The sequence below is a fragment of the Gadus macrocephalus genome, chromosome 10 (genome assembly GCF_031168955.1).
Source record: "Gadus macrocephalus chromosome 10, ASM3116895v1".
Lineage (NCBI taxonomy): Eukaryota > Metazoa > Chordata > Actinopteri > Gadiformes > Gadidae > Gadus > Gadus macrocephalus.
Window position 1 is genome coordinate 5,696,460 of NC_082391.1, and position 12,797 is coordinate 5,709,256.

Here is a 12,797-nt window from a genome sequence, read left to right on the forward strand (position 1 = left end):
CCCGGGCTGGTGACTCCCCGGCGGGAAGATGACCTGCCGAGACCGGACCCTCGAGTTCCAGTCGGCCTGTAAATCTCTACAGGGCAGACAGGTATGTTCTCATGAAAACATGTTTACTTGTGTATCATTTTTGGCAGACTATCACTTTCATTCTTACCTCTTATCTTGGACTTACCGGGGGTGCTTTCGGTTTTAAATGAACACTTTTAAGTAACTTTACTTTTATAATGAGGGCATTTATTGACGTAAATGTATGTCTGATTAATTTATGAAGTGTGATTTAATGAATATTAATTTGGTGTATCTTTTAATGCTAGAATGGAATCCAGCCGACTAAGCCGGTCCTCAGCGCCCTCAAGCAGCGCAGTGACTTCACCGTCATGGCCAAGTGAGTGCAACACATACTAACGAGCCACATCACACACTGGCAACCGTGCAAATATTGGTCTGCTCTTAAGGTGATGCTTCCTTCTTCTGACTATAGTTTTGACCTAACTGGTTGTTCTTTTCTAGGCGAATTGGAAGAGACTTGAGCAATACGTTCGCCAAGTTGGAAAAACTCACCATTTGTAAGTTCATGGTCTTTTATTGGCCTTGCATTGATGTCATTTCATAATAAACAGTTGAATAGAATAAATTGATTTTAAACTGATCGATATCACCCTCCACATGAAAAGCTGACGATAACCATTTTTTTTTTAACATTTCAGTGGCAAAGAGGAAATCTCTGTTTGACGACAAGGGGGTGGAGATCGAGGAGCTCACCTACATCATCAAACAGGACATCAACAGCCTGAACAAACAGATCGCCCAGCTGCAGGACCTGGTGCGGTCCCGGGGGGCCCCAGGGGGCCGGCACATCCAGACCCACTCCAACACCATCGTGGTGTCACTACAGGTAGAGCTGGAGCCGTGAGATGGTGGATGCCGGTTAACAGTGAAACCTTAACCCTGATCGTTAGGCCTGTGGCGGGGTTGGCTAGCGCTGATGTAGGTTTATGTTGCCAGGTGTGGGTGTGCCATTACAAGCAGTTTTCCTGTGTTTTAGTGACGTCACAAGTGGGCGTGTCCACTTATATGTATGCTGGATAGATCAGTCTACCAGCCTACCCATTGGACTGTAGCAAATGTTGCTTATCTATCCAGCACTAAAACACAGGAAAAGGCAGACTCACACCTGGCAAACTTGAAAACAAACGAAAGCTTTTTGTTCCCTTGGAACGGTTTTCACTCCAAACAATCTCGTACATAGGCGGGCTCACTGTCAACCAGAACAGATAAGCTAACAGATCATTTACTTCTCTCATAGCTACGGCATTTCTAACAAATCACATTCCAAGATTACAAGTACAGTTGAGTCATGTAAGAAAGTAGTGTTCGAGAGGGTTTAGGCTTCTCAGAAACTTGTAGTGTAGCCCCCACGGTGTGAGGCACCCTTCATATAAAACGTTGCTCATTCTAAACACTCTTACACAACGGCACTAGTGTGGTCGTAACCACGGGAATAATATGGGTGTCATGACTCTCCTCCTTCAAGCTCTCAGCTCAAACAAATAGTTAGGTTGGGAGTTTGAGCTGAGACTTCAATTTCACATTTTATTTTTTGTCACTAAACCGCTTGATTTCTGTGTTCACAGTCCAAACTGGCATCCATGTCCAATGACTTCAAATCGGTCCTGGAAGTAAGAACAGAGGTGAGACCCGCGTGCTTTCTGGCCGTACTCCTTACTGTAGCTGTTGGAGCAGTAATACCGTAATTAAACTTGAAGAACAGAAACAACAATAATGGTAACGTATCTCTTGTGGTCCAACAGAACCTGAAGCAGCAGCGCAGCAGGAGAGAGCAGTTCTCCCAGCCTCCCTCCTCTTCCTCACCCATGGCCAACAACTTCAGTAAGTCTCTTCCCACACACACCGCTTCACTGAGTAACCGCTCTTCACACACAGTCATTACAACCGCCATAGCGGTGCCGGCAGGTAAATGGCACGCAACTCTGTTGAAAGTACATTATACCAATTTGCTTTATAGTCGGTGTCTCTGGCTACAGGACGTGCTTTAAACCTGGGCCCTGATAGCTCTGCAAAACAACACCAAAGAACAGCGGTTAATCATTACAGACCGTGTCAACTTTTACCGGCAGCGACAGATGCGCTTCGTAGACAGACTCACGCTTCCACGAGCAGCCGGTTGCCATAAGAACGGCTGCTCGTGACCCATGTGCCTGCCTCTCACTGTATCTGGTCCTCTATAATGCAAAAATCACAAAACATTTTAGGGAGCCGCAAAAAAGGGGCCCAGGAGCCACAAGCAGCGCGCGAGTACCAGGGCTATACCACCTCACATTTCAAAGGTATTTCCCTGGATGTGTGTGGTCTCTCCCAGCGGGAACACCTAGCTAACTTAATGTTAACCCGCTGTTCTTAAAAAAAAAAAAAAAAACAAGAACCTTTCTCTCCTTACCGTCTGGGATTGCTGTCCCTAACCGCGGCTGCGCTTCTGTCTGCTCTTGTGTTGACAGAAAGCTCTGTGCTGATGCAGGACGAGTCCCGGAGCATGGGAGAGGTGGCCATCGACATGGACTCCCAGTCCAACCCCATGCAGCTCCAGCTCATTGACGAGCAGGTACGGCTTTACCTGTGTCTTGTATTAAACAGACTTTTTTTAAAACATGTGGATGGACGCTGTGTCGGGACGCAGTGCTGCGGGTTTTCTTAATTTGATGTTATTTGCGTTTCCCGTTCTTAGGACTCGTACATCCAGAGTCGTGCGGACACCATGCAGAACATTGAGAGCACCATCGTGGAGCTGGGCTCCATATTCCAGCAGCTTGCACACATGGTCAAGGAGCAGGAGGAGACCATTCAAAGGTGAGCGGGGGGGGGAAGAGGAGATGCGAGAACAAGATGTCTGTGATTTGGAAGCCAGGCGCAAAGGTGGGCTTTTAAAGGAGATAAGAAACAAGAGAGACTAGTAAAAACTGTTGATATACAGGATTGTAGAATGTGATATTGTTAAATATTTCCAAAGGGATCCTAACCTTATAAAAAATATTTGTTTCTGACCCGGCTCTGTAAAGTCTTGATGAATTTCTGAGACCCCTTCTGTTCAGAGTCTTTGTACTCAGACAGAAGTCAATAATAAAACGCACACGATATTATGAGGCGCCACCATTTGTATCGGTCAAAGCTACTCCGAAGCCAACATGAATAGTAAAATGGCAATATAACGAGCACCGGCAGCACACGGCTGTGTCTGTGGGGGTTCATATGAAGTAGGATGGATTCTTAACGCACCAGAGTAGCGTTTGTGGCGCTATGTCCCTAGTAGGTTTGCCAAAACAGTGAAGAAGGCGAAACCTTATTTGTTTAGCTGTCTCTCCAGTGTCGGAAAGCGCGCCAATCGCGAGCTCCTCAGCCGATACATTGGAGTCGACCTTGGCCCTATTCCTACTGTTATTGATATGCTGGAGAACGATCCCCTCGCCTGCCTTCCTACTTTACTAGCATGGCTGTGCACTTCAAAGGATTAGATTAGCGCATACTGAACGTATACGCAGCTATACAGAATAGTGTATCAGCTTACATTCAGTTAGTTTTCAAACCTGATGTGAACCATAAACGAATACACATGGAAGGTACCCGGGACCACCATTCTAGTGGTCTCTGACACGGTTCATCCATGCTCCGGCAAGGTACGTGTATACCACACGCTCGTGGATTGAGCTGGATTTGGGTATCTAGTGTAATCTGATCCGGGTCCAGTCAATCGTATCGCAGTGTCCTGAATGAGGGGGAAGGTGTCCTCACAGCCGTCCTATTGACATGTCGCCCCCCCCCCCTGCAGGATCGACGCCAACGTGGAGGACACCCAGCTGAACGTGGAGAGCGCCCACACGGAGATCCTCAAGTACTTCCAGTCGGTGTCCTCCAACCGCTGGCTGATGATCAAGATCTTCCTTGTCCTGGTGGTCTTCTTCATCGTCTTTGTAGTCTTCTTCGCTTAAAGAAAGAGGATGATGTGGATGATCGGTGGCTGAGGAGCACAGAATTCTGGGAGGGGTGGGGTGCGAAGATGAATGGACTCTTCACCGAGACTCAAAGCGGTTGTCGAGGCAACACGTGTTATCTGAAAGTTTTCTCTACCAATTGGGCTGTTGACTCTTTTTGAAGTTGTTATTTTCCTTCCTTGTTCGGGAGAGCAGAGGGGCGCCCGGTTGTGGTGTCTGAGGCCATGTTAATGAACTGTACTGCCCACCAGAAAGCCCATGCTCTCTGAACGGCAACGCCTTGGAGATAACACAGAGGTGAGATGAGCTGCGTGCTAGAGCGAGTGCAGCGCTGTTCATTGTTATTTTAGACCAATTAATCTGAATACATTTAATCGAAAATGGCTATTTAACGGTTTGATTCTACAAACTATCTTTTTTTTTTTTTATTTTAAGATCTGGTTAAACTGCAGAGGTTCTTCTTTCCCTTCCTCTTCCTGCTGGTGTAGAGCGTGTGTGGTCGCAAAGAGAAAATAACAAATGTTTTTGGTTGTGAAATTCATAGCCTGCCATGCCACTTATTTTGCTGTTGACTTTGTCAATCTATTCACAATAATTGGAATACCGACGCTAGGTCTTATTTTCCCTATTAATGTTTTTCTGAACTTTATTTGCCAAAATGTGTACTTCTAACAAGAACTGCATCTGGAAATATTAGTCTATTTTTGTTTGTATATGAAAAGAAAGGCAGCATGGCAATACAGTCAACTGAAGGGGAACTTCCTGGCATTGCCCTCCACCAAAACAGAAATAGTTCATTTGGAATTGGTTCAGGCAGCACGTTGACACTGTTTTTCTGTCAGCGTGGACATCTTGGCAGGTCTGAATCTGCATTTCAAAGCATTTCTTATTTCCCAGTAGTCTTTACATGTTTCAGTCCAGTGTAAGGCTTGGTGGGCTTGGCCCACCGGAGGGGGTTGTGCCAGTTAAAGCCTACTAATGAAGTGACTGCGACCAGGTCACCCAGGTGTCTGGTCGGGCCCGGCTGCAGTTGTTGACTGATTTGATGAAGCGCTGTCCGACTCAGAAAGAGGACAGCTCATGTACAGGAACCGTAATTTAAAGGACCATAGCTTTTTGAGAAAGAGATATTCTTCCTATTTTCGTCCCCTGTCTTCACTTTAGCCAAATGCCTTGAAGTTGATGTATAAAGTGCAAATAGTAATGAAGGTGTAATGGAAAAGGAAGTGCATATAAATAAATGAATGATAGGAGGTCTGTGTTAATGGTTGACCTATTATTGAACATAAGAGGATTAGCATCCTCCATATAATTCACCTGCGTGCTATTTTGAGACGGCTTTCCAGAAGCAATGTGCTAATCTGGGCCCATCAGTTATATAAACTTTGGGGCAGATTGTTTACGTGTACATCATGATATGATGTAACCACTTGCAACATGCCGTTTCTAAGCTAGAGTACACATGCACAAAACCCAACACCAGATCAACAAGCTGCATGTACAATTTAATTTATACACAAAAGGATATGGATTTGAAAAAGCATGGCTTTAATCACTTAATACGTTGAATGTTTCACAATCATAGGAAAATATACAATCTTTCTAGACATCTGCTGGCCTACATCTCACTGGTATTTACATCGGTGCTTGTGGTTAATTGGGTTGAAAGAAACAAAACCTGCTAAGTAATTGGGTGCTGAAGGTGCAAATGAGTAGGGAGAAGAACATTCCCTTGCTATGTGCTGTACCCATTCTGAATGACTTTACTAATGAGGAACTAGACTGAAAAAGTGCATTCCAAACTGTACTCAGTGCATGGTGAATTATGAGGTAAATGTGCAAAAACTATCGACAAAATCTAAGGAGCAAAACAGCTTCTGATGTATTGAGGATGGACACCAGTTGGCCGTTAATATCTCTTTAATGAGGTCTCGTATTCTGTATATTTTTCTCCAGGCTACTTTACACCCTTTAATGAAGTATTAAGTATGTCCTAAAAGCTAGCATCTATATTATGTACATATTTCCGCTTCTCTTCCAATATCTCCTCCACCCTTGACTATGAAGGGGGCCACCATATTATGGCCAATACCTTTCATTCTGCACCGGCTCTCTCTCACAACCACCCGTCCGTTTGTCTAATCTCCTGACCACTGCACCGCTCACCCATGCACGCCCTGCTCGACGGGACTGATCTCTGGCATGCTCCGGCTCCGGCTCTTCCTGGCCGCCCGGGCCCTCAGCCTGGCGTCCTCCACCCTCCCAATGTCCTCCTCCATCGGCTCCTCCTCCTCGTCCGACCACTCCATGGACTGCTCAAGGTTCCCCCGGGACCCTCCCATCGCGCCGCCCCGGAACAGGGGACCTGTGCGGAACCGCGAACGGAAGTGAACGAAGGAGAGGCTCTTGCTGCGGTGCTGCTTCTCGAAGATGGGGGCATGGGCGTCAGATGTGTCCTCGCCGGCCTGCTCCTCCACGCAGTCGCGGAGGACGGTGCGAAACAGGCGGGCCACTTCCTGCACCTCCGGCTCCATCTGGGACACCAGCCGCCGGAACCTGCAACAGCGGCGGTGGAACATTGACACGTGTCAACACGTTCTGTATTTGTATTGGCATTAAACAGCAACTACACAATAGAAGACCATCGCGAGTTTACTGCCTAAAGGCTGAACCAATTAACCGCACACTACCAGACAATATGAGGTGTCAAATGGAAAAATGTGTTTTTAAGTTGACCCACAATATGCTGAATAGGTATGTCTTATTCAACAGGTCTCTCTTTTTGTGTGCAGACAAAGTATTGTGCTGTAAGTATCACTGCCCTAAAATTTGCCTAGTGAGGATAGGACTTTGAGATGACAACTCCTTAAAGAGCCCTTATGTGAATGAATACAAATCGTTTGAGGAACAATTGTATTTTCTCCATGTAGCCAGTTCCACAACCAACAGCACCAGTATATAAAGCAGATTGTGGTTCTTGTCAGTGTAGGTGGGCCTCCATGACCATCTCGCCTACCTGACGATCAGAGGACCGCACTGCGACGGGAGGACCTTGGAGCACAGCTCCTGCAGCTCCAGCAGGTCCCCAGGGGTGAGCTCGTATGGCGCCGGGGCGGGGGCCGTGGCCAGCCAGCTGTAGTTGGCCGCGGAGGAGGCGGAGGAGCGGCGCCGGCGGCCCTCGGACACTCTCTCCAGGCGGATGCGCTCGGTCCTCTTCACGATGGCGCCCAGCTCCAGCATCAGGGTGTTGGTCACCAGCTCCTCCGAGGAGCGGCGCCCCGGGACTTTGGGCTCCAGGGAGAACACAGCGGACCAGGGGAACATCTGGGGGGACGGGAGAAGGGGGGGTTGTTATGAAGAAGGAGCAGATGGTGTAATATATTGCCAGTGAAACCAAGGATTTGAGTGGAGCCTTTTTAAATTAGGTGTGTATAACCCTAACCAGCATACCCTGGAAAAATATTCCACAGGAACAATTGTACTTCAAGGATGACATTTATTTTGCAGTTTGATAGCAATTATAAAGTTATTGATTAATTGAATCGAATATATACTCTTACCTCATTAAAGTTGTAGAAGGTTATCTGTGGGGTAATCCTTTGTGGTAGAGAATTCCTCGTCTGGTTCTGTCTTAAGTCCTTGTTCAGCAACAGGAGAAACAACAGGCCTCCATTGGGGCAGTCAAACAAACTTACGGAGAACACGCAGCTACCTGACTGCCGTGCTACCTCTGACGGTCCGGGGCAGACAGTAGCTGTACGTGTTGTCCAAGGAGTGGGTGGGTGGGTGTGTGTGAGTGTGTGTCAGTGTGTGCATATATGTGCTTGTGTAGGGTAGTGTCTGGGATGGAGCATGAAAATAATCCTGTATTAATAGAGAGTGAGTGACGGGGTCAGCTTACCTTACACGCACACAGAGTGGATCATTTTGAAATGTCATTGTTGGAAAGCTTCACACACAGTTAGAACAAGCCATTGGGGGGCGCCAATTGCAATTAATAATGTAACCCCGTTACCCTCAATTCAAAACAACACCCATAGCCAGGAAATTGGCACATTCGCCAAATATCACCCGGCTTTATGAACACCATCCCTGATCTCAGCCGACCCATTTCACCCCCTAAAATGTGAATACAACAACCTGCCACGGCTCAGGACTAGAGTCACAGGACTAGAGCCACTACACAAGACGAGAGGTCTAGCAGACTCAGGACTAGAGCCATGACTCAGGACTAGAGCCACTGCTCAGGACTAGAGCCCCAGGACTAGAGCCACTATTCAGGACTAGAGGTCTAGAAGACTCAGGACAAGAGCCACTATTCAGGACTAGAGCCACGACTCAGGACTAGAGGTCTAGAAGACTCAGGACTAGAGCCACAACTCAGGACTAGAGCCTCAGGACTAGAGCCACAGGACTCAGGACTAGCGCCATGACTAAGGACTAGAGCAACGGGACTAGAGCCACGACTCAGGAATAGAGCCACAGGACTAGAGCCTCAGGACTTGAGCCACAGGACTAGAGCCACTACTCAGAACTAGAGCCTCAGGACTAGAGCCACACAGGACTAGAGCCTCAGGACTAGAGCCACACAGGACTAGAGCCTCAGGACTAGAGCCACGACTCAAGACTAGAGCCTCAGGACTAGAGCCACTACTCAGGACTAGAGCCAGAACTCAGGACTAGAGCCACTACTCAGGAGGACTACAGCCACGACTCAAGACTAGAGGTCTGGCAGACTCGGGACCAGAGGTCTAGCAGACTCAACACTAGAGGTCTAGTGTGGAGACCTCTCCACGGGCATAGTGCCAGCCTGCTTCAAGTCATCAGTAATCATTCCGGTACAAAAGAAGAGCAAGGTAACATGCCCAAACGACTGGCGCCCTGTTGCTCTCACCCCCATAGTGAGCAAATGCTTTGAAAAGCTCATCAAGGTGCTGATCTGCAGAATGCTGCCACCAGCCCTGGACCCCCAGGGCTGGAAGAACAGATCGACAGATCGGAAGAACAGATCGACAGATGACGCCCTTGCCACAGCACTCCACTCAGCCCTCGCCCACCTCGACAAGAGGAACACCTATGTGAGGATGCTGTTTGTGGATTATAGTTTGGCATTCCACACAATAGTCCCCTCCAGACTCGACAGGAAGCTCAGGGACATAGGCATTGATCCCAGCCTATGCAACTGGATCCTTGACTTCCTGATGGATCAAGACAGGTGGTGAAGATGGGTCCTAAGATCTCCGCCCCTCTGACCATCAGCACAGGAGCCCCCCAGGGCTGTGTCCTAAGCCCCCTCCTCTACTCCCTATACACCCATGACTGCGTGGCTACACACGGATCCAATGCAGTGATCAAGTTCGCCGATGACACAACAGTGATGGGCCTGATCACTGATGGTGATGAGACGGCCTATAGGAGCGAGGTCGACTGTCTGGCTCAATACAGCCAGGACAACAACCTCATTCTCAACAACGACAAAACCAAGGAGCTCGTAGTGGACTTCAGAAGGAAGAGACAGATTCAACACCGCATCTCCATCAATGGGTCTGCTGTGGAGAGGGTAGACAGCATTAAGTTCCTGGGGGTCCACATCCCCAGAGAGCTCACCTGGGAGGAGCACACCAACCAGGTGGTGAAAAAATCACACAGCGGCGCCTATTTCACCTTAGGCGGCTGAAAAAGTTTGGCGTGGGTCCAAAGATCCTGGGGGCCTTCTTCAGAGGCACAACGGAGAGCATATTGACTGGATGCATCACTGCCTGGTACGGGAACTGCACTGCCCAAAGCCGCAAAATGCTGCAAAGGGTAGTGCGGACAGCTGAGAGGATCAGCGGATGTGAGCTTCCCTCCATCCAGGAAACCTACAAGGCCCAGTGTGTCAGGAAGGCCCTACGAATCATTGGGGACCCCAGCCACCCCAACCAGAAACTGTTTGAGCTACTGCCGTCAGGGAGGCGGTACCAAAGCCAAGGGCCAAAACCCAGAGGATGACAAACAGTTTTTTCCCCCAAGCAGTCAGACTCCTGGAAAAACACACTACCCCCCAACCATCCACACGCACACCACAACAACAGACTGAAATTTAACCATAGATTGTATTTGCACAGCATTTGTCTATTGCACAATAACCCTACCTGTGGCTGCTATCACTACCACTTGAACACCCTACACTTAGCACTTTATTACACCTCATTACTTTTTATTATATTGATGCTGCTACTTACTTATTTATTTTTATATTTTTTTTACTTCGTTTCTTTTCATATGTTTCTGAACTTTATTTGTTTTATCTTGTACTGTTGCTGCTATGTGAATGTTGAGGAACAAAGCCTAAGATTTGTACTCTTGTGTACTGTACAATAAGATGTGGATTATCAAAGCCAGAACATCATCTCCATTACCATCTGCCTCCTAAACAGTTAGGAGGGTTAGGAGAAAATGGACCACCAGAAACAATGGGATGAGGTGTACCCTATGGTACACCTCATTGCAATTCTGTTCTATGTCACTAATAGGTGGTATCTTATTATTATTTTTGCCGACCCTGTGCAAGTTCCCAACAAATACCAAATAACGGCAAATACAGTTCTGTTGTACTCCAGCTTTAAGATACTATAGGGTAGAATTTAAAACCTATGATTGTATTGACTTCTACTGTATATTTACAATATACAAGAGTGAAATACAATATGACATATCTAGTTATGTTATTACTAGCCATTTAAGTTTACCCTTACCTGCTGTTATATTGTATACATGTATTACTCTTTCGCTTCATCGGGTTTGCCACTATATCAGGAAATACATTTGTAATCACACTTTAAGGATCTGAAGGTGCACTAGCTGTGAATATTGCTAATAAATAGGAGCAATATTTACAGGTACAGTAATGCAGGGATTATAGAGCTGCAATATAAATAATGAAACGATCAAGCAAAAGAATACATCATATAATGTATAATGTACATTCAAATGTCATATAATGTATATGTACTGTAGTAGCAGGCAATTTGAGTGTGAATAGATATCTCCCTTGATGGTCCACCACTGTGCCTCTATACATCATAAGAACGCAGATAGTGCACACAGTCCCAACGGGACACAGAGAATGGCATGGCCCAGACAGCTATGACAAAGCATAACACTCAGATTACATAAGAGTCCATCTCTGCATGCATCTCACTGTCCCTCCCTCCTGCCTTTCTGCACAGTGTCTTGGTATGCACGTGCGTGTTTCTGTGTGTTTGTGTGTGCCTGTGTGTGTGCGCGTGCATAACTAACTGTGCTTCCTCGAGTTCCGTACCACTCAGCACTGAGCAACCAAATCCCAGCTTACACTCGCATCCAGAGCCTACCAAGAAGAATGAGCCATCCGCATGACTGTCCAACCTAATCTAATTATAGTTGCACCTCAGAATGCTGCTCTAACATGTTGCATAAGGACACATAGTGAACGAGGAGGCCAGTGAACGAGGAGGCCAGTCCTGAATGTATCCCATGGTGTGTATCAGGGGTTTAAAGATTGTCTCTTTTGACGGTGTCTTAAATCGATCAACCACCCACTTGAAGATCATCTTCCCCAAAACACAGAGTTTGAAGTTATCTGAATTGGATTTGAAGTTGTGTATGATGTCATCTGATCTAAAGCTTATTGCGACAGTTAATAAGGCAGTTGAATGGCATCCACACCCTGGACCCAGGGCCGGATTAACAATTTTCTGTGCCCTGGGCAACAAGGCTCAAGGCCCCCCCCCCCCCCCCCCCCCCCCCCCCCGCTGCCAAACAATCGTAAAGTCGCTATCATCAGAACTTGGTGGCTTGATGAGTACTTATTGAATGTTTCAATTGTCTTGACAGCAAACAGCTAGGTAGGCCTTAATTTAAAACCATAGAACATTTTAAAAATGCAAAAATGTGAAATTATCACCAGCCATGAAGCAGGCAATTAGTGTGTTTTTAGTAAAAATAAACCATTGGCTACACTTTCATGTAATTTCAAAGTCAAGATCATGTTTATTGTATCACAATTCAACATTTGATGTTGATTACTTCACTACTATATATCCTTATTATTTTATTTAAACAAATGGACCTTACAACACACACACACACACACACACACACACACACACACACACACACACACACACACACACACACACACACACACACACACACACACACACACACACACACACACACACACACACACACACACTCACTCTCTCCCTCTCACAAACACCTCCCCAAACCCTCTCGTAATCTGTCCTTGTCCCCGTATAATTCTTTATGTTTTGGTATATGTTACATGTCTGTCGCACGTATCTGGGTTTTGTCGTGTTATGTGGTGTCTGTAGATGTATGTTTGCACTTAAAAAAAAAAAAAAACGTTGTCAAGGGCCCCTTTGATGTCACGGGCCCTGGGCAAGTGCCCAGTTGCCCTAATGGTTAATCCGGCCTTGCCTGGACCACCCAACCGCCAATGGAGAACATTCTTTGCTGCATGATGCTTTAAGAGTCCTTGAAGAGAGCCTTGTATGTTAGATATGTCTGAACTCCAGCACATCGAGATTCAAATAGGGCTGGCTAATTATATTTATAGTAGCATAAAGATTGCTAGTGGATGAGGGGGTCCTTATGCCCCCCACATACTCACTATGTCAACACTTTGGGTACCTTGAAAAGCGCTGTATTTTAACAGTTATAGACAGAACCCAATCACGGATATGGACAAGCAAGGTACAGTATCAATCGTATTTAATTGTGACCAGGCTAGTGTTTGATATGTCA

General features: G+C 46.6%; 2 protein-coding genes across 3 annotated transcripts in view; one reads left to right on the top strand and one right to left on the bottom strand.

Moving 5' to 3' along the window:
- stx5a (syntaxin 5A) overlaps nt 1-5,260 on the top strand; it is a 6,195-nt gene extending 935 nt beyond the window's left edge. The window contains exons 2-11 of one of the 2 annotated variants that reach the window (XM_060062236.1): nt 1-91; nt 318-388; nt 514-569; nt 711-898; nt 1,638-1,694; nt 1,815-1,893; nt 2,277-2,351; nt 2,520-2,623; nt 2,747-2,868; nt 3,845-5,260. The exon at nt 1-91 is cut by the window's left edge and continues 126 nt beyond it. In XM_060062236.1, the coding sequence (XP_059918219.1) occupies nt 29-91; nt 318-388; nt 514-569; nt 711-898; nt 1,638-1,694; nt 1,815-1,893; nt 2,277-2,351; nt 2,520-2,623; nt 2,747-2,868; nt 3,845-4,004 (975 nt within the window). In that variant the 5' untranslated portion in view covers nt 1-28 and the 3' untranslated portion in view covers nt 4,005-5,260. The remainder of the gene's footprint in view (nt 92-317; nt 389-513; nt 570-710; nt 899-1,637; nt 1,695-1,814; nt 1,894-2,276; nt 2,352-2,519; nt 2,624-2,746; nt 2,869-3,844) is intronic. The other variant, XM_060062237.1, reaches the window with a different exon arrangement.
- A 274-nt stretch (nt 5,261-5,534) lies between these two features.
- Nucleotides 5,535-8,259, bottom strand: zgc:162144 (RD3 domain-containing protein). The gene is made up of 3 exons (XM_060062238.1): nt 7,568-8,259; nt 7,024-7,331; nt 5,535-6,563 (listed from the first exon to the last, which is right to left on the bottom strand). The coding sequence occupies exons 2-3, from the start codon at nt 7,329-7,331 to the stop codon at nt 6,170-6,172; spliced, it is 702 nt and encodes a 233-aa protein (XP_059918221.1). The 5' UTR covers nt 7,568-8,259; the 3' UTR covers nt 5,535-6,169.
- Nucleotides 8,260-12,797: the final 4,538 nt, after the last annotated feature.

Coding starts and splice junctions, on each gene's coding strand:
- zgc:162144 (XM_060062238.1), bottom strand. CDS start 7,331: ATGTTCCCCTGGTCCGCTGTGTTCTCCCTGGAGCCCAAAGTCCCGGGG. Junction 6,564..7,023: donor TGCGGTCCTCTGATCGTCAG/GTAGGCGAGATG, acceptor CCGCTGTTGCAG/GTTCCGGCGGCTGGTGTCCC.